Here is a 21,770-nt window from a genome sequence, read left to right on the forward strand (position 1 = left end):
TATTACCAAATACGGACTCTGAACCAGGCAAATCAAAATGATTGGCCAAAGGAAACCCAGAAGAAATACCCCATGTAAGTGATTTAAACTACCACGAGGGCGCGACTCTCTGAGTCTGCCCGTGTGTCTATCCACACGTACTATACTCTTTTTTTCTCCTAATAAACACTTAACTTGTTTCACAACTTTCCATCTTTGTGGGAATTCTTTTCTGCAAAGCTGAAGGGTCAGGGCCTTGTCACTGACCACTGGTCTAGTGGCTAGGATTTGGTTCTCTCACTGCCGCGACCCAACCTCAATCTCTGGCCAGGAACCAAAACCCTGCTTCAAGCCGCTGCAGGCCGAGGCCACCCGAGATCAGTATTACATCCATTAGCTCTTTTATTTTTAATTATTCAAGGTAAAGAGGATTATTGTGTTCCAAAAATGTTAAACAGAAAATCTTTTTTTAAATTTCAACAAAAATCATTGTTGAAAATGTTTCTGAAGTTCTCTTGGCCTTAGTAGGTACAATTTACTGAACACATTTTAACCTTACTTGGTGTTGAGCTTCTAGGCTTCATTTGTGATATGTAGTACTGTGGTTGAAGAAGAGGCCACAAACTAATCACAGAATATAATTCGGAAACTATAAGCAGAGTTTTTGTTATTTTTGCTGTTCGTTCTTTAAAACTGAACCCTACATGTGAGCTAGTTTTCTTAAATTTTCTATCCCTACCTCCTCTGCTCAGACTAATATCCTGAAAAATATTTTTAGTTTATTTAAAGATTTCTTATAGTTGGAGTCCAGTATATCAATGTGCAGACAAGTTTCCCAATGTAGTAAATTTAAATATGGAAGAAAAAAAAATCTCACCTTACTTTGTTTCTTTCTCCTAATACACTGATAATAGTTTATATTATGACCAAAGAGGTCTAACTATCTTGAATTCCTCTTTGGGGAAACAACACTTTACCCAAAGGTATTTATTTTTATCACTTTCTGGGATGTTTTGGGGATTTCATGATTACATGCCTACCAAGTTCCTTTGTTTTAGATTCTTATAGCCTCCTGCTCAGCCTCTAATTGCTACCTACTCTATCTGATAACTGCCCTTCTGTTTTGATCCTAGTGCCTTACTAAAACTAAAGATATTTAGTCTTCACCTTGATATAGCGTCTAGGTATGTGCTGACCCCTGCGTAAGGAAAGGTGGTTGGATATATTAAGAAGGCTTTGGTTGGGACATGACACTCTATATGTGGTTGAGGGCATTTGGGGAGTTGAGGCTCATTTAGGAAGAATTTTTACAACCCTCTGCTGTTGTGTGTAGCCAATGCTCTATCTGCCTTTAGCTTAGTAAAAACTTGCTCTGTCTACACTATACTACGAAACATATCATTAGAGCATGTCGACTTTCAATGTTTCTTTTGCACAGAATGCTAGCCATGGTGCAAGCAGGGAGGGACACCTATCTTTAGTCATTAGCAGGAGCATCTGGGGAGCCTGTATCACAATCTGCTCAGTAGAACAATGGTAACAGTGGTGCCCAGCACCCAATACTCTCCCCGTTTACCTATAAGCTGCCTCTTTATTGATTTGCTTCTGAAAATAAACTCTCTGACTTATTGGACTGAATTATTATCAGGCAGCCATGTAAAATCATTGTATCTTTTTTCTATCCTTGTCAATCTTTTATTTTTTTCATGACAAGCCAAATACATACTGGCAATCAGTAATTCTCATACTTCTCTTTACTGTGAGTCTTTGTAACTTGTTTATTGTCAACTTACTGTTTCCTTAATCTTCTTTTCATGCCTTTTTCTTTTCTATTTCATTTTTGCTCCATTTCCTAAAATGATCCTTGCATTTCAGTTTTTTTTGACTTCTCTTTTATTGATAATGCTTTGGTTTATTTTTCCGTTTCAGATACGCTTTACAGTAATAATCTTCACTTAGGGATATTTGTGTGTTATTTTCTTTGAAACCAAATTTCTTTTCCTGCCATTGATAACTTGACTAATTTTTTTCCGCAAACTTCAGATTAATTCTCATTTGGACTGTTATGCTATCCGTTGTCTGTGAATTCAAAGTTGGAAACCTCACATATGCAAATTCATTTATATTTGCTTTAATTATCAAACTCTGTTTCCTATAGTGAATATGTTCTGTTTTGCATTTAGATGTTGCTGGAAAATGAGGAGAGAGTATATGCAAAATAAGGCTGGAGGGAAAGAAAGAATCATTTGGAATTTTATTTTTTATTTTAAAAAATCTAATTAAATCTGTATAACTTAAGAAAAGGAAAACTTGACTCCTTTGTGATCATGAGGGTGGACTGTTGAATCTCACAAATTAGGAAGTTCGGATGTTTCTTCTTTGTGGAGGCAACTCTGAGAGTGATCATTATAAAGGACAATGCAAAGGAAGTGGGGAGTTTTAATGGCCAGACCACAGGCAGCATAATCTGATTTTTAATAGTTAGGATTTGTCTATGGTCATGAAAAGATATTCTTAAAAAGATATCTGAAGAGTATATGAAAATTGTGATAACATGAACATTGAGTGGACAATTTACTCTCAGATATTTGTATAACCAAGGAATGCAGTGGGCTCTTGGCCACCAAAGACTGGCTGGTGCTATAGACGATTACCCACTCCTTGGCATTTAGGTAACAAGGGTGTTGCAGAAACAACATGCCCTGTTTTTCTTCAGGTCCTGTGTAGTTTCTGTATACGTCTTTGTATATCTTTCTTCAGTTCCTTACGTATTGTCTTGAAGGCCAGTACTCTCCTTGAAAAATAGCCAGCTAAGATTCCGGAGCATACAATACCTATCGGTATGACTTGTCAGGATAATGATGAGTGACTTTGAAATCCGTCTGCAGTGTCTCTACCCAATGTGTCCTCATAAACGCTTTCACTTGGTTATTTAGAGAGAGATATGTGGTAGGTGGGGGAAAATGTGAACTTGGGTTTTAAAGTAACTAATTTAAATTTCATTCCAGGGAAAATTGCACTGCTTAACTGAGTATTGAAAGAAGATACTGGGAACATATGTGCATTAGGTCACCTCCAGAGCATAGCCAAATTTGGCAAGACCATTGACTTGGCTCAAGTGATGTAACTTTATACCAGGGTTGTACTTTGGGTTTTGAGTGACTTATGATAGTCTGTTTTATGATGACTAATTCAGAGGATGGCGAAAACAATGAACTGACAGTGGTGAATGCCTTTGGGTGATGCTAAGAGTCACCCAACCCAGAGCAACCCAGTCTGTTAGTGGGAGAGGTTCTGAGAGGTCAGAAACTCAGGGCCTTATGTGGCTGTGCTGACACAGACGTCCTGTATGTCCTCCAATACCAGCGGTATAGACCTCTATTTACATTCTTCCGGGAACCTGGAGCTGTACATAGTGATGTTGTATTTCATTAATCCCAAGGTTCATATTTTTCACAGTTTTACATCTCTGAACTTGGAATCTGTTTTACGACTAATAGCATAATATAGTTTGTTAGTGGTTTTTCTTAGTGGTGCATAATATAATGGTGCATCTTACTAATTATTGAGTTTGTCTTATAGTTGATGAACTGGGTAATAATAATGATCTCGCTACTATTTACCAAGCTTCCCGTGTGCCAGGAGCCATTCTGAGGCCTGCATGTATTATCTCACTTAATCTGCACAATTCCTCAGGTTTATAGCTTTCTGGTAAATTCTGGTCTTTTATTTCTGGCTTTTCCTAATCTAAACTAATTGGCCAATAGTGTAGAAATGCAGACACATAATTTAGCACATTTCACCCCACATAAAAAATACAGATTCCCTATGTTTTTAAATGTGATCAGGTGGGAAGGCAGAAGGCATCCATGAAACAAGAGACCACGATCGTGCTTATTTGGGAGGAAGATGGCAGGAGGGCCATGTGGGAAGGAGGAGTTTTTTCCGTATTCTGTCTCTGATCCTTCCCTGCGTGAATGCCTACAAATACCGTGACAGTCACGTGACAAGGTATCAAGGCCTCATTTTCTCCTTCTTCCTTTAGCTGCTTGCTCTTTTGTAGCTGATTGATCTTTCCAGCCTGTATTGGGGAGCGAGTATCCCTTTCTTTGTGGCACTAATTTGGTAAGGGCGGCTGGCTGCAGTCAGACAGTGGAAGAGTGGAAACTTCAAAGGCCACCCATTTTAATTTACGTCTCCCAGCTGGTCTTCAGTAATCCCCAGCAATCCTTCGTGTGAATGATCAGAGGGTGGGGGGGCCAGTGCGCCACCCAGGGCCGTGGAAGACCAGCGGTCTCATGTGTTTCTAAATTGAGCAGACAGATTAGAGTGCTGCCCTGCGTCATTGCAACTTGGATTTTGACAGAGTGACTTGCAAAGAGATATGGCCAATAGTCAGGAAAATAATCTTTGACGGAGGAAGGCCAAACTTTGTCAGAACTGGAGAGAAATGTGACGTTTTTTACATTCTTATTTCACTTGGATCACCAGGCAAAGTGGTGAAAGGGGTAGTTTTTGCTCCTTGCTGTCGGTGCCTTGGTGCATAATAGGCCCTTAATAAATGAGTGAATAAATCTCCAATTCTGAAGGCCCCGGCTACAACACTGTTCCAGACCTCGCCTTTCACTTAACCCCCTCTCCCAATCTGTCCTGTATATAATTCCTTCGGGCCTGAGTTTTCTGCTAAGACAAACTAAATTCTGCCGCTTTGTGAGAGCTGGTGAATATGTACCAGAGAATAGCACATGGATTTGTCTTAGCCTGCTTTTCCTCGTCCTTAAAATGAAGCTAAAGTACTAATAGCTTGTTGGTGAGGGGCTGGAGAAGTAGACAAGATAAGATGAGAAGTCCTTCAAAGGGCACCACAGAAATGTCAGATGTCTCTCAGGCTACACATTTGGGTTTAGTAAAGGCTTTTCTCTGCTGGAAAACTGTGAGCTCAGTAGTACGATTTTCACACAGCCTCAGCAAGTGGTGGAGGAAGGCGTTGAGGTCATCCCTACCCTGGCGGCTGTCCTCCCGAGAGTCACCCTGGCCTGCATTCAGCCCTTCCTGCATCTCCTTTCTGGTTCTTTTTCTTTGCTTTCTTTCTTTCTTTTTTTTAAATTGAAGTATATCCTTCCTGGCTCTTCAGCGAAAACAATTAAATCATGGTATTTTAGGTACTACTATCTTTAATACTGCTGTGCCTTTTTTTCTCCTCTCCACAACATGGAGTGAGAAGAAGACACATTTTAGAGGTTTGTGAGTCTTTTTAAACCTCTAAAAAGAAATGTGGTGGGTATTTTCTACAATCTCTGTCAAAACCCTAGATCCCTATTGCTTTTACTTATTGGTGTTTACTTTGTAATAGCTACTATTATCAGATGTCACCATCTTTAACTTTTGAAAGTCAAAGGGGTCTGTGTAGGTATTAGGTTTATGCCAGTTTTCCTCAATCTAAGGAACCAGAATTTTAGAGTTTATAATTAAGTTGATATTTTCCCACTGTGTCACATAAGTAATAAGAAGTTTGAGTTACACTCGTGACTCCAGATTCCAGGTACCTCCTCTGGCATCTGCTCTTCAGTGAGCCTTCGCTGACCTGCCCCAGCTGAGCTAGTGACCCCTCTGCTGGGCACTAGTACAGTTCGCATGTTGTTAACTGACTAATACAGCTGTCTCCCCTGCTGGTCTCAGAGTCCTTGAGGGCAGGGTTCTGACCTTGTATCTTCTTATAGTTCCAGAACCTAGTCTGTGTAAGTCACTGTGACTTCCTACAACTCTGACTTTGTTGTAGGAAGGAATGGAGATGGGGAGAGAGAGAAAAGTGGGAAGGAGAGGAGGACGTTAAGAGAACTTTTTTTTTGGCTGTACAGTGATGATTGCCTTGGTTTATTTATACATTTTTAAAATAATTTTATATTTTACATTTTTAAAATAAATTTATTTATTTATTTATTTATTTTTGGCTGCGTTGGGTCTTCGTTGCGGTGCACGGACTTCTCATTGTGGTGGCTTCTCTTGTTGCCGAGCACGGGCTTTAGGTGCACGGGCTTCAGTAGTTGTGGCACACGGGCTTCAGTAGTTGTGGCTCGCGGGCTCTAGAGCACAGGCTCAGTAGTTGTGGCTCATGGGCTTAGTTGCTCCGCGGCACGTGGGATCTTCCCGGACCAGGGCTCGAACCCGTGTCCCTTGCATTGGCAGGCGGATTCTTAACCACTGCGCCACCAGGGAAGTCCTGCCTTGGTTTATTAACAATTCTATATTGTTACAAGTCACAAAGGCTAACAAAGTCACTAATATTAAACAAACATTTTTTGAACACAGTGGGTCAGACATGTCTGAGCCAGGAGGAAAAAAAGAATAAAGTAGAAGTTCTACTCTCTTGGAAGTCAAGTATACAGAAATAGCTGTAATATCCTGTGCCGAGTGTGGGAGTGAGTATGTGGACAGCATGCAGGAGCAAAGGCCGAGGGGTCTCCGTCCCCAGCTGGGTGAGACCGGAGGCCTCCCAGGAGAGAAGACTTTTCAGAAGAGGCCGGGAAGAGACTGGAAGATTTGGTCAGGACCAGATCCAAGCCCAGCAGTCAGCCTCTCTCCCTCGCCCGGGGCTTGTCTATCTTTTTAAAGCTCATGCTTCTATATTGCTTTCCTACTAAGGAGTCCCACTAACTAACCAAGAAGAGTCTATCAGACTTTACTTTCAGCAATACGCATTATAGAAGAAAAGATGTATTTAATCTGCCTTTCCAAATCCCCTCCTCTTCACATTCTGATGAACTCTGAATGGGACAGGGGGGTCTTCCCTTACGACTCTCTGTAGGTCACTACTGAAGTGGTGCAGGGTGCGTGCCGGTGTTTTATCATCACCAACTCAGGCGCCTGGTCAGGAGAGAGGCTGGGAAGAGTACCATTTATGTATTCATTATGCTGTTTAATTTAATATGGTACCAGAAGAAAGGACAAATAATCACATCGTGTCCTTGCATTGAAGTCCCACCCATCTGTTGTGTATCTGTCTGTCTGTAAGAGTGGCTGGTGGAAGCGGGGAAGGGCTGATTACCTCTTAGAGAAAGGGTTGGAGTGCGGGTGGGAATGAAGCCATGGTTTATTTTCTCTTTTACTTGCTTCTATATTTCTGAAAATAAAGGAGCACACCTTGAGAGATCACAAGAGGGACTGTCTAACCTCAGAGCCGAGTTTCTTGCATCCTCTGGACTCCATAACTAGAGTTGTGACTCTCTAGTCTGGTGTCCTTTCTTTCCTGGCTCCCGCTCACGTGGGTCATTGGGCAGCGTCCAGGGATTGGGTAGGCATGGGAAGCCACAGAAGGATTGACCCACTGAGGTGCTCCCTCATCTGTGGCCACTGCTTGCCAGAAACAGCTCCAGACACTAGCCCCCAGAACACCCTGGTGCAGGCCCGTGCAGCTTGCAGATGAGTCATGCACACTTCACGTGCTCTAATGTGAAATATATGCTTCTGGGGTTTCAGCCCCTGAGATGTCAAGTACGATCAGTATGACAAACCCTCGCCTGCCAAATTTTCTCCTGGAAAGAATATTCACCTTAATTTCTACATAGTGAGCATAACCTCAGCTCACACTTGAATTTATCCTTCGTTTGGGGATTACATTAAGCAGTTGGTTAGTGTTCAGTATTATCTTTCACATGGAATATTTTTCTGCAGTTTTCTTTTCTCCATTAACTTGATGGAAAATCAGTTAACTTGATTTGAAGTACACTCTGCTATATTCAATTCAGCCTCAGTCAGGTGATACTCACCACCTAGCATACTTCATTTAGGAATTTAGTATTGGAACTCAGAAAAGTTACAGTGAGGAATACTGGCACTGCCCACAGGTAGATTTTTGCTCCAGTTACATGGAAAGAGAATGGTGAAACTAGATTATCATGTAAGAGAACATTTTTAGAGATTCAAGTTGAACAAAAGAATCTTTAAGTATGCTCTATGGAAAAAAGTTGAATTCATTGTGATAATAAACTTTTTGGATAGGAGCATGACTAAAAAACTTTTTTAACAGAAAAGACTCTTACGTCAGAGCTATGGAAACCTACAACAATATTCTATAATAAGTTATTTAAGAATATCATAGTAGTTCTGAGCCTCAGGATGTGGGAGGGAAATTAAACGATGGAAATCATGTTCCAGGGCTTTATATTTTTATACATACTTGACAGACATCTATAGTAAGTGCTTTTTTCATCATATGACTTATAAGGAGGTGAAATGCTAGGTAATATCCTCAGGGAAAGAACAATGGGCAAATTTGTGAATATCATTCCTGTTTTGCTTTCGATTATCAAGGACAATTGTTGAAGATATAATAAGTTCTGCTGTGAGTAAAGCCCTTAGAAAAATGAAAATATGGGTGGATTTTAGAAAGCAAACATTTTATCTAAAGGGGCTTCATTCTGTGAATCCTCATTTGCTAACATTTGGTAGTTTGACCTTGGAAAACATGTAAAATAGGAAGCACAATTTTATGATTGCTGTTCCCTCAGTTATGACATTGGCCTTGATGTTGATTTTAGCCTTGGCAAGTCAATGCTGAGTATTCTATATGTCTAGTGTACACTATTTGTGACCACAGCTTGAAATGTGACAGACACTTTTAAAGTTGTGGAAACAGTACTTGAATGTACCAGGGTCTAGGAGGACACATGTCCAAGTATATTGTGATATGGGATGTGATAAAGTACTTTACTTAAGTAAGATTATTTTATTTATTACCTGGCTTGTATAGTAAAATACATTTGCAAAATCAATAATAGTCATATAACATAAGGACAAAATTTTAATTTTTCCATTTAACAAGTGGTATACATAGTTTAATTTGCTTTAAATTAGTTTTGTACCCCCCCACCAAAAAAAAGCATTATTTATCAACACATAGATTTTTAAATGAATGTTTTTGGTTTGGCCTTAGATAGCATCATGGTTTCATGACCTGATGTTTACCATTACTATCATTTACTTTTTAAAAACCAGTCAGCTTAGATTTTATAATTTTCATGTTCTGTTTCTAAGTGACAAGGTAAGAGAGAAGGTTTTGGGTGACTGGGTGCAAGCACATTTCAAATAACACACTGCAGGAACTTCCCTGCTGGTGCAATGGTTAAGAAACCACCTGTCAATGCAGGGGACACGGGTTCGAGCCCTGGTCCAGGAAGATCCCTCATGCTGCAGAGCAACTAAGCCTGTGCACCACAACTACTGAGCCTGTGCTCTAGAGCCCGCAAGCCACAACTGCTGAAGCCGCGCTCCACAACAAGAGAAGCCACTGCAATGAGAAGCCAGTGCACCGCAATGAAGAGTAGCCCCTGCTCGCCGCAACTAGAGAAAGTCTGCACGCAGCAATGAAGACCCAACGCAACCAAAAATAAATAAATAAATTTATAAAAATAAATAAATAAATAAAATAATGAAGAGAAGTAAATCTAACACATGGCACATATTCTTTAAAATTTCTCTTTCTCTTTCCTGCTCCATCCCTATTATTTACTTATTTATTTATGGCTGTGTTGGGTCTTCATTGCTGCGCGCAGGCTTCCTCTAGTTGCGGCGAGTGGGGGCTACTCTTCGTTGCGGTGCACGGGCTTCTCATTGTGGTGGCTTCTCTTGTTATGGAGCATGGGCTCTAGGGCACATGGGCTTCAGTAGTTGTGGCACATGGGCTCAGTAGTTGTGGCTCGTGGGCTCTGGAGTGCAGGCTCAGTAGTTGTGGCTCATGGGCTTAGTTGCTCCACGGTATGTGGGATCTTCCTCGACCAGGGCTCAAACCCGTGTGCCCTGCATTGGCAGGCGGATTCTTAACCACTGCGCCACCAGGGAAGTCCCAAGGATCCTACATTTTATTTTGAAAATTTTTGTTCTCTTGCCTATGAAGTTTCTTAGGTGACTGGTAATCCTGTCTCCCCCTTGTTTTTACAGGTGATCTGCAACTCTTTCACCATCTGTAATGCAGAGATGCAGGAAGTTGGTGTTGGCCTGTATCCTAGGTATGGTGGATGGCATTTCATTTACTGGAAGAAGCAACTTTAATTCCCACCCACCTCCCCAGCCTTTTAAAAGTAGTTAGAAAGGCTGTTACAAGCAGCTGCTTCAAGAGCCACGCTTGAAACTTAATGATAAGTTACAAGAAAATGGAAAATGTGAAGTTTAAAAAAAAAAAAAACTGTTTTATATCCCTACATTATATGCTATGGTATTAACAAAGAGGCATACCTCAGACCTAAATTCTTGCTCTCAGGAACTTTGGGGTAAAAAGTTGGGGATTGTTGGTGCTAATAAACCATCAGGCTGAGATTTTGTTACTCCCCGACCCTTCTGGGCTGATGCACATGATCGTTTCACCAGACTTGCTGTACTACGCCAGTTGGGTTCATTTGGTCTTTTGGCTTAGCATACCCTGAGCCCCATTGTTCCAGGAGACGAGAACACTTTCAGGCTCTGGCCTTCTGAAGTGTTCTCTCCAGCTATCTCTGAGGTGTTCTGAATCACTGAGCTACTAGACTGTCCTTCCACAAGCACTCCAGGGTCACTCCTAGTTTCATTTTCTTTCCATGCTATTAGGATCCTAATACAAATAGGGTCTTTCTTATAATTAACTGTGAATCTGAGAATTCAGCTTCTTATTTCTCACATGTTACCAACTACATGTCTGTGGTATGGGTCCTCAAAAAGCAGTAACATAGACTAGTTCAGAGCATGGGCTCTGAGTTCAGACCACCTGGTTCAAATTCAGTCACCATTTACTAGTTATGTGTCCTTGGGGAAGTCATTTAACTTGCATGTGTCAGTTTCCTCATCAGTAAATGATCCTCAGAAGATTATGGTGATGGTTAAATTTGATAAACATGCTCAAGTGCTAAGAAAGTGGTTTCTACATGGTGATGCTCACTTACAGTTATTTCTAACTGTAAATGTGGTGGCAGCTTAAATCCATTCCCTCCCCAGATGGAAAAAAAAAAATGTGCCTCCAAGGTAATAAAATGACTTGGCCATGGCCCAGAATGCATGAGGGTCTCGTTAGCGAGATAACCTAGCGTTCTGTTGAAGAGGAAGTACTCCTAATTATTCTTCAGCATAGTTTTGCATGTTCTCGTGAAGGTGGCAGTTCCTCCAAAGGAGCTCAACAAATGCGGTCCTGTGTGGGAAGCTCAGTGGTGTCTTGGCTGCGGTTTTAACTGCCGTATCCCATTATCTCAGAAATTATTCCTTTGCAAGTCAGTTTTTTTTTCCCATCTTCATGTTGGGTTTCCTTACTGGCTGGTATAATGAGACAACTACCTCCCCTCACCCATCCCCCCCGAAGGACTCAGAAAATGCTTTTATTAACAAACTTCCCTAATGAGCCTCCGTCTTGGGGAGCGTTTCACTTCACAGGAAGTGGGCTAGTGGCCCTAGAGCACTTAATCCCTGGTACACTGTCAACCTTACCTGTTCCCCTGCCCCTAAGCTAAAGTGTCTTTTGCCCACAATAGTCGTTAAGTTTAGATATTTGATTCCATCTACTGGGCCACGATGGTCTCTCCTTTTTTTTCTTTCCTGCAGTATGTCTTTGCTCAATCACAGCTGTGACCCCAACTGTTCAATTGTGTTCAACGGACCCCACCTCTTACTGCGTGCAGTCCGAGACATTGAGTCTGGAGAGGAGGTAAGGAACCCGTGTTTCCCACTGGCTGGCCTCCTTTTCCATCAGAGACCCTCTCAGCAAGGCCCTGCCCTAAAGCCAGTTGTGCCTGAGGGGCAGCTTTTCATTGTCCTTCTGCCAAGGAGCAGATGTATAACACCTCTACCCAGCGACTGATTTACCCATCACCTCTCCCAGATTATAGATGAGCTAACGTGTTTTTTTTAATCACCATTTTTCTGGATGATGACAGTTCCTGTTGTATGTGTGTGTGGGAGAGGTGTGTGTGTGTGACAGAGTGTGTGTTTTGTGCGTGTGACAGTTCAGCGGCCCCTCGCATCTCTGCAAGTGGTCATCCTTCCATAGGCAGGAAGGGCAGCCCAGCTTGTGAATGAGATCCCAAGGGCTTACTTATTCCCAAGGTCCCTAATTGCATTTCAGAGGTGACTCGTTTCTACCTTCATGTTAAGAAAGCAAACGAGTTTTACTCTTTCAGGTTGTCGTTGGACCTTTACAAATCTATCAACATCAGCATCTCTGGGTAACTGTCCAAGCAAAGATGTGAAGGGAATAGGGGACAGGAAGTATGACCTCCAGCAGTGAACTGGCCTTGACCCTTCCAGTTTTGCAGGCTGCCCAGTCAGCCTCTTTTGATGAGGAGCCTTCTCAGAAGTCCGAGGGCAGCTGCAGGTGGGCTGCTCCAGGGCTGCTGAACCCGATCCTGACAGGGTTGACACAATTACTACCCAGAATTCTGGGTTATAGATATTTACGCTTTTTAGAACACAGTTTCCTTCTACCTTCCAATTTGCTAAAGTGGATATTTATTGCAAGGAAAACAGACCATCATAAGCTTTTATTGCATTTATGCAGCACTCAGCCAATAAAACCTGAACTCAGAGGTACCATATTTTATGTAGACAGGGATTTGGCTTTGATAAGACTCGGTCCAAACTGATTTTCAACTGAATAAGCTGTCTCTTATACAGCCACTTACTGAATTTCCAATTTTTAGGATCAGTGTAGTTGGTACACTGGGATATCTGTCAACAGTATATAGAATTTAGATTTTTTTCCTTGGGTCATATGTGACTTCAAGGCAGGTAAGAAGGGGGGACCACTATCCAATTTCAACATTAGTTTGGGAGCTGAGGGATGGCTGCCTTTTGATAATGATGGTGGTGGTGGTGTTTTACTAAATTTTTTTAAAAAGAGGTAACTAGACAAGCAAACAGAAAAACTATTGGAAACAGTTGGACTTTTCAGAAACAACAAAGAAATCTCTTTATATCTTGTTTTCTAGGCTTGGCTGCCAGTTCTTCTCCTTGGTTGTTTTTCATTTAGTTGAAAAAACACTGTCTTTTGGTGCTTATTTCATGTCCTTCTCTTTCCATCTCTGGAGCAACAAGCAAATCCTTCCTCTTGCTTGACACAGAATATTCTGCTCAGCATCAGGCCCTGCAGACTCAGATATTTTTCCCTATGGTACTTATCAAAGCGGCTTCTCAACAAAGAGAGGATTCTCCCCATAAGTCCTTTTTATACCAGCTTGTTCAGAAAATAAATTTCTTTCCCTACCACTATACATGTCTTGGTGCATGACGTTTTCTCTGCTCAGTTGCTCCCCCTCTGTCTGCCCACCATTTCTACCTGTCTTAACATTACACACCCCTCAAGGCCCTCTCAAACATCCTGTCTTCTATAAAGCTTTTGCTGATTTCTCAAATTAAAAGATCTTTTCTTCTGAGCTCTCTCTTACGGCGGTTATTAATATTTCTTTAGCACTTATTCCGGCTCTTTTGGTGACTTCTCCACTCAGCTGTGAGCTTCATGAAGACAGGCAGTTGTGTCTTACTGTGTCTCCTTTAGTACCTAGCACTTTGCCTTACACCCCAGGAGGCATTCAGTAACACTTCGCTGGGTTAACTTTCTGTTAAATCGAGCATACATAGTGTAAGGACCAGCAGTGTTCCTCACTGAGGGCGCTGTTGGCATCCCGGATGGGACGGCTGTTCGCTGTGTACGACGGTTGCATCAGTGAGGAACTCCCGTGTCTAGTCCCTGCTCAGTTCATGCTTGTAGCCACCCCAACACTGAAAATACATCCTGCACACTTAAAACCGGCCCCTTGTGGTAGAGGTAGTGGAGAGGGAGAAAGGACATTTTGAGGTTAATTAAGAGGAACAGTTCCTTTTTTCTGTGCAAATATTGGCTTTTGTGAAATTGGATAAAGAAGGAAATGTAGAAATTTTGTATTATAGCATCAATTTTGCATTTTGGCTTTATTGCTCATTAGGGCGCCCCCAGTTTTAAAATGTGCTATTTGGGATGGAAGTACCAGAATGTAGGCTGCATGAGAGAAGACTGGATAGCGCCTGTAATATAGAGACTCCTCTGTCTGTGTTTGTTGAGTGAATGGATGAGGTTTGCTGGAGACAAAACCAGAGGTGGAATAGAACCTTAGACCCATTTTGAAACTACCACCAATCCTCAGGTGTGTCCCATGGGCCCCGGAAAGAAAGTAACATGAAAGCCAACGCATTGCCAGTTTGAGATGAGAACATTTCAAACCTCAGACAAGGAGAACTGGAAAATTACACAGGGTTCCACCATAACAGAAATTTCTTACCTTTGTTTCTCTCCACATAAAGTCATCCTTTGGACTTTTTGGACCATTTCCCTTCATACCAGCACCACATATAACATTTTGCTGTTTAAGGATTTTCACTGTGATGTTGAGTTCTGGGACTGTTTTGTGTCTAGCAGGGGGTGGGGGCTGTTTTTTGTTTTGTTTGTTTGTTTGTTTGTTTGGGTTTTTGTCTCCTCATCCAGCACCTCCTACCAGGAGATATGTATTATAGTTTAAGTCGTGGCTCACATGCTGGGTTGCTGATGGCTGCCTCTTCTGGGTTTTGTTAAGCTACGAAACACATGTTATCGCCTGACAGTCTTCAAGAACGTGGATCATGGAAGAAAGCTGGACAGTCCAGGCCACCCTCATGGTATTTCCTGGTTAGAAGAGATTGTAGCTGTTACAAATAATGCCATTGGCTGCCAGTGTTCTCTGGAGCCACAGCAATTGAGAGAAATGTGATTTGCACAGATTGAGCGTATCAGTATCCCCAAGTATCAGTTTTCATCTAAAATGTTTTGGGCTCATAACGGTCTTTGTCTTCTCCCAACCATCTCTATCTGCTACGTCATTTAACAAATTCACTGCATGCTTACTGGTATCATGTACTGGGGTGGGCGTTGGGAATACAAAGATGAGTAAGACCTTGCCTTGCCTTCAGGAATTCAAGGTGTAATTGAGGAAACTGACACAGAACAGAACACAATAATAGAATATGAAAACTAAAATAGTGTAAATGGGCACAGGGCTTTCTAGAAGTTCAGAGCAGGGACACTCAAGTGGTGGTAAGGAGCAGGGGTGGTGGGAGAGGATAAGGAAGGCTTCCAGAGAAGTGACTCCTAGACTTTTAAAGGATCCAGCAGGTTAAAGTTGGCTAAGACAGGGGCAGGCATTCTAGACAAAGACACAGGGGCCAGGGACAGAATGGTGACTTCAAGGAAAGGGAAGCAGTTCACATCAATAGACTGACAAATTCAGATGTGACCAGCGGATGAGGGAATATGCAGGGACCACACCAAGCAACCCATGGGGGCCTTACTGAGGATCTCAGTTCACCTGAAGGGTCTGTAACAGTGCCTGGTATATAGGATGCACTCATTAAGTATTTGTTGGAAGGGAGGGGGACAGGAAATGGGACATCACTGAAGAGTTTAAGCAAAGGAACGGCACGATGAGTTTTTCCGTGTGTAGGCAAGATTGGGAGAATGATGCATAATCCAGGCAAGAGGTGACAGTGGCAGCCTGAAGACGGGAGATTCAGGTGGTGGCTTGTGATGGGGGATCTGAAGAATATAAGCTAGAATTAGCAGAATTTGAAAATTGACTGGCTCTGAGGGTGTGACAAAGAGAAGAGACATGAATAACACTCAGGTTTGACTTTAAAGAGAGGGAGGATTTTTCAAAGTCTATTTTCAATTGAGAGCCAGTATTAGAAAAATTTATAATTGTGACAATGTAATTCGAGAAATGAAGACCAAGTCTAATTTTAATTTGATGTTATTATCCACTCCAAAGTACACAATGAGAAGATGGGCTTCAGGGAAAAGGGGTTCACTTTGCCTTGAAATTTTCAAGTAAGCAATAAAGTCAATATCCAGCAAATACCTTTCATGATATTACTCTAATGTTGGAATTGACTTACTGCATTTTCCATAAGAGCTGCACTAAAATGGCAAAGCAGTGGTCAGTAGCATTAATATTTTAATGCAGTTTTGTTCTTTGCCATTAAAACATCCACTGATCAATGGCAAAGTTTCATATATATGTTCCCACTAAATGAGCCCTGCATTTAGTGAGCAGATTCTCCATTGAAACTAGTGAGTCAGCGAGTCTTTAATAAAGGTTTTTATCTTTGGTTGATAAAATGATTTAGCTGTCATTACTAGTTAGTAATCCGGCTTTTTTTTTTCCCCAAAAAAATATGAATAAAAATGTTTTTGCCGTTGAGACCTTCAGCTTTAATACAGTGTATTTTTGCAGACTTCAGTGGCGTGAAAGAGGCACGGGAGGAACTGGACATTCTTCATTGGAGGAGGCGTATTTGAGCCAAGCCTGAAGGAGGAGAGAATTCTGAATAAGCTGAGAGTGGAGGAAAGGGCGTTGGCTGGTGAAGGCCAACACCATACACGTTGCATGGCGCGCATTGTTTCAGCGTGTAGCATTGTACATAATGGTGACAGATGGTAGGGTGTAGGGAGAGATGCGGAGTCTAGAAAGGCAGACAGAAAATCTTCTGGGGAAGCCTTGTGTATCCTTATCCTATAGGCAGGGAGAAACCATCAGAACTCTTTGCATAGAGAAATGACATGATCAAATATGAGCTCTAGGAAGATCTGTCTTATAGCAGTCTAGAAGATGCAGTGTAGACTGACGGCAGCAGGGAGGCCAGTTAGAAAGCCATTGCGCAGTCCAGGTAATGGTTCCAGGCAGTTACAGAACACTGAGGGAGGCCGTAGGAGTCTCTTTTTGGGGTTAAATGAAATAACTAGTCTCCTGTTGCCCATTCACTGCCTGGCATGATCACTCATGAGTTTTGGCCCTTGTAATCAACTCTTAGGTTTGTCAAGCATATTTCTCTGGTGTGACAGGCCCTGGATTTGTTGGCTTCACACTGGGCCCATTGTAATCTCCCGATAAGTACTACCGATTAATCTGACCCGATAGCTGGGGCTGATGACTAAGAGCCATTGGGCTGGATTGAGAATTAGGGTCCTAGAGTTAACCCGAAAGGGAACACAGAGATCAGCGCATTTTACCATCTCACCTCATATAAGGAAACTGGGCCCCTGAGAGCCTGGTAATTCAAGATGAATGTGTATGCTGCCCCAAACTTACTGACAGGCTGTTTCAAAAAGTGTGCTTAGAAATCGGTTATTTGGAATTTAAGAGGAACTTGCCTGATATGGTGGCCCTTTGTACCTCAGAGGCAGCTCTGGCTTCAGATCATGAGGCAAAAGAAAGATTTAGGGAATTAAAAAGTGGCTGTGGTCTCAGCTGCAGGAGCCCAGTTGTTACTGACTGTTGCTTAGCGTGGGCTTGAGGATCTTAGGTCTGATGGTGCCGCAGCAGCTCCTTAAGAAGCCAGCCTCTCCTACTTTCCCCCCTCTCTCCTTCCCACCACTCGAGCAGAGGTATGAGAAGCAACTGTGTTATTGTAAAAAGAGCATCAGGCTTAAATCAATAGATGTGGGTGCAAATCCCGAATGGATCTAAGACTTGGCTGGTTTTCACTGCCTCGTGCTGCCTCACTAGGTGAGTGCCCAGCACATCGTAAATGTACAGTAACGTCAGTGTACATTTCTAAAGGGCGGGTACTCTGATTTCTGTGTGTGGAGAGCATGTTATAGCTGCCTAACAGGTGAAGGGTCTGTAGAGGGCCGGCCAGATGAGGTGGTGGCTTCTGTCGCCCTGGTACCGGCCAGGGTGGACTTGACCTTCTTCCCCACTGACCGCTTGAACGAGGCCTCCCAAAGGCGTGTTTTCTGTCCGAGGATGGCCTTCTCTGCCCTACCATGCTGTCAAACGAGTAAGATCATGCTTTGTAGACATGAGATGCTTTCTTTCGAGTCGAAGAAAACCGCATGGAGTGTTTTGCTCTAGGGAGTTTTTGTCATCTCCCTCAGTGGATAATCCCGCCTCCTTCCTCTCCTACAGTATCCCCTTCTTCCCCCACCACACAGGCCCCCATAATTACTTTCTGCACGTAAAAGCAAATGAAGAAGTAATTTACATAGTTATATCACCAGCTGATAAGTTACAGAAAAAGGAAAACTAGAGTGGGGTGAGGGAATTAGGAGTGCTTGGGTGAGATGGGAGTCGGGTTGTTATTGTAAATAGGGTAGTGAGGTTGGACCTCAGTGAGAAAGTCAGATTTGATGGAAACTCAAAGGAGCTGAGGGAGGTCACCGCGGTAGAGCGGGGGGAAGGGCAGAAGAAACAGCCAGTGCGCAGGCCTTGAGGCAGGCCTGTGTGTGAAACCAGGGTGAGGCCGGGCTGGCTGGGACAGCCAGGAGGGGAGAGGAGATGAATGCGGAGAGGGAACAGGCCTGGATGGTGTGAAGCCACTGCTGGTCCCACTACCTGTCGCGGAGGACCCGTTTCTTTATTATTGTTTTCCCTAATCCATTGCCGGCTAATAGTTTTATAAGACTTAATGGGAATGAATTACTAGAAAAATGACATTTAAAAAACATATAAAACAAGAGCCCAATGTTTTATTATTAGAGCCATCTAAAATTTCTCTTACCAGATTGCTGTAAAAGTTTCTAAATGTGAACTCTGCATTTCTTTTCTCATCTCGACGTAGACCAGTAACCCACACCGCAGAACCATGCTGTGAGTTGCACTGTGGGAGTCCATTATAAGGACTTGGCCATTGCTCTAAGCAAAAGGGGGAGCCGTTGGAGCATTTGGAGCAGAGGAAAGATTTGATCCACCTGACATTTTAAGTGAATCATCCTGGTTAGAGGATGGAGTGTAGGGGACCAAGGGGAGAAGCAGGAACACCTGGTGAGACTTGTATTTTACTGGCAAGGCATGATGGTGGATCCGACCAGGATGGAACGGGGGAAAGGGTGGAGCGTGGTTGGTTCTGGGTGTATTTTTATGGTTGAGCTCACAGAGCTTCCTGGTGGATTGGGGGGTGGTGAAAGGAAGAGAAGTCAGGGGCGACTCCGAGGTTTCTGCTTGAATAACACAAAAGACGACTTAGTATCTTGGGAAGGCTCCAGCTGTGAGGGAAAGATTGGGGAAGTCGGGAGTAACGTTTTGTAAATTTTGAATTAGACTTTCAGTACATAGGAGATCTAGTCAAGTGAGAAATGTTTAAACCTCATGATGTTACCTAAAGACCTATGTCTTGAAGTGGAATCTTAGGGCTAGAGAGAAACCGGAAAAGTCCCTGAAGTGTGCCCTCTCACCCATGACCTTTTACCATTCAAGGCAGGGCATAGTTACAATATTTAAAAGGGTCCGAGGAAGTCAATTTAGGAGCCTCTATTGGTGATTGCATCCTGACATGAAATTCTCCCTATTTGGGAAAGTATTCCACCTTTTTTAAAAAAGCCACACAAGTGGGACTTCCCTGGTGGTTAAGAATCCACCTGCCAATGCAGGGAACACGGGTTTGAGTCCTGGTCTGGGAAGATCCCACATGCCGCGAAGCAACTAAGCCTGTGCACCACAGCTACTGAGCAGCGTTCTAGAGCCCACGAGCCACAGCTACTGAAGCCTGCGTGCCCTAGAGCTTGCACGCTGCAACTACTGAGCCCATGCGCTACAACCACTGAGCCTGCACTCTAGAGCCCACCAGCCACAACTACTGAGCCCATGTGCCACAACTACTGAGCTCATGCTCTAGAGTCCACGAGCCACAACTACTGAGCCCCACGAGCCACAACTACTGAGCCCCATGTGCCACAACTACTGAAGCCCGTGTGCCTGGAGACTGTGCTCCACAACAAGAGAAGCCATGGCAGTGAGAAGCCCACACACCGCAACGAAGAGTAGCCCCCTCTCGCCACAACTAGAGAAAGCCCGCACACAGCAATGAAGACCCAGTGCAGACAAAAATAAATAAATAAATTTATTTTTAAAATAAATAAATGAAAGCCTCAGAAGTAAGGGAACTGTCTTCTAAGTTCCAGGATTCCAAATCTGGTTGACCCTAAATTCCATGAAGCAGCTATAGAATTGATTAGGATTTAAGAGCAATCTGGCTACATAATCTGCCACCCATTTGATTGCCAGGATTAATTTGGCTTCTCTGATTGCCAATGGTTACAAAATTTATTACCAAAACTTAGTAATATCAAACATACAACAGCTCTTGATATTTTACTGTTTAGTGAATAAAAGATAAGGTGCAAAAGTATATAGAGTTAATGAGCCCAATTCTTTAAAATAAATATATGATACACATGTGCTCACCACATAACAAAGACTGGAAGGTAATGCATTAAAAATTTTACATGTGATTATTTGGGTGGAGAGACCATAAGTTGTATCTTCTCTCTTACTTACACTTTTTGGTGTGCAATAAAAACGTGTTTTACTTTAATGATTCACAATAATAGCCATTGGTTAAAGAAAATGATCACAGCAGCCGTGTGACCCCTCCCTCTCTGGCCTCCGCAGCTCACCATCTGCTACCTGGATATGCTGATGACCAGCGAGGAGCGCCGGAAGCAGCTGAGGGACCAGTACTGCTTTGACTGTGACTGTTTCCGATGTCAAACCCAGGACAAGGTATGTTGTATGGAACCAGCTTGGAACACCTCCTGGGCAATATCCGCATGGTTTTTCAGAGAACTCTGCTTTTATTTCATTAATCCAGAAGTAAATGACCCTCAGTGCATAGTAGGAAACAAAGGTAAATAAAATAATACATTGTGCTGCATATGTTTTATTTCCTGGAACTCTTATCACCCACCAGGCAGTAAGAGGTTTAATCTCAGGTGAGGATCCATGGAGTTTAGAGCCTAGAGGGAATGTAGGTGTAAAACATGTAATTAAAAGGACACTGAAGGCCAGAGTGCTATTAGAGCCTGCGGCAAGAGGGTTAATTATGTTATGATTGGCAACAGCTGTTGCTCAGTAGTAAACCTCTCAAGTTTTATCTAGCTTTTTATTTCTTTCAAATTTCTTCTGTAAGCCTTTCTGCTGCACTACTTTATCAGATGGGGACCACTTATCTAGCAACTTTTACTCTCTGAGAAATGAAGAAGAGCCAAAATAAATGCCGTAAAGATAATGAATAAACTTTTCTCATATGAATCTTATACTTTCCTCACATTGAACCTATTTACTCTTAGTTTGCACACAATCAGGTTATCTAATGAAATCTTGCTTTTGTAGAGTGTTTTACATTTGTTGGAATTCTTTTGTAATCATTATCTCGTTTGAACTTAATACTCATAAATTAAGAAACAGAACTCAGAAAGGTTCAGAGATATGCCTCTGGGAGAGGATGAAGGAAAAGTGGCAGCACCAAGTCTCAAACACAGATCTTTTGATAAAGCTAGTACTCCTTCCCCTGTACCACAGCTACCTGTGACTTCTGGCACTGACATCGATGGAGAGAGGTAGTTGCTTTCACTGCATGCGAAAGGACCATGAGCTCATTCTAAAGATGCAGGAGTCAGTGATCATGATTAGTTTTTCATTAAAAAGAGCTTTTAGAAATTAGTGAATTGAACGGGAAAAGTTGGACCCATTGCTAATAGCTCCCCAAGATTCAATCCACTTCAGTGTTCCCTTTTTGCTGTTCACAAACATTCCAGGAATCATTGGGGATCCCCTGGGATTCCTCCTCAGATTACAACCCGGAATGGCAGGGAGCAAGCTAACTTCCCATCAGCATCTTTGGTTGGGAATGGGAAGGTTTTTGGATTTAGTGCCTCTTACATGCCATCTATATGACAGACCCTCAGTTTTTTTTTCTTTGAGTAAGTGATTGTTTTATTAAAGCTGGGGTCATGTTCACTTTTGGCTTATTGTTACAGTTGAAATCTGGTCTAAAAT

General features: G+C 42.5%; 1 protein-coding gene across 1 annotated transcript in view; it reads left to right on the forward strand.

Moving 5' to 3' along the window:
- Positions 1-21,770, forward strand: part of SMYD3 (SET and MYND domain containing 3) — a 724,816-nt gene that overhangs the window by 554,369 nt on the left and 148,677 nt on the right. Inside the window, exons 6-8 of the mRNA XM_061185384.1 lie at positions 9,916-9,983; positions 11,539-11,641; positions 20,385-20,495. Coding sequence (XP_061041367.1) covers positions 9,916-9,983; positions 11,539-11,641; positions 20,385-20,495 — 282 coding nt within the window. The remainder of the gene's footprint in view (positions 1-9,915; positions 9,984-11,538; positions 11,642-20,384; positions 20,496-21,770) is intronic.

Source organism: Eubalaena glacialis, chromosome 3 (assembly GCF_028564815.1).
Source record: "Eubalaena glacialis isolate mEubGla1 chromosome 3, mEubGla1.1.hap2.+ XY, whole genome shotgun sequence".
In the NCBI taxonomy this organism is placed as follows: domain Eukaryota; kingdom Metazoa; phylum Chordata; class Mammalia; order Artiodactyla; family Balaenidae; genus Eubalaena; species Eubalaena glacialis.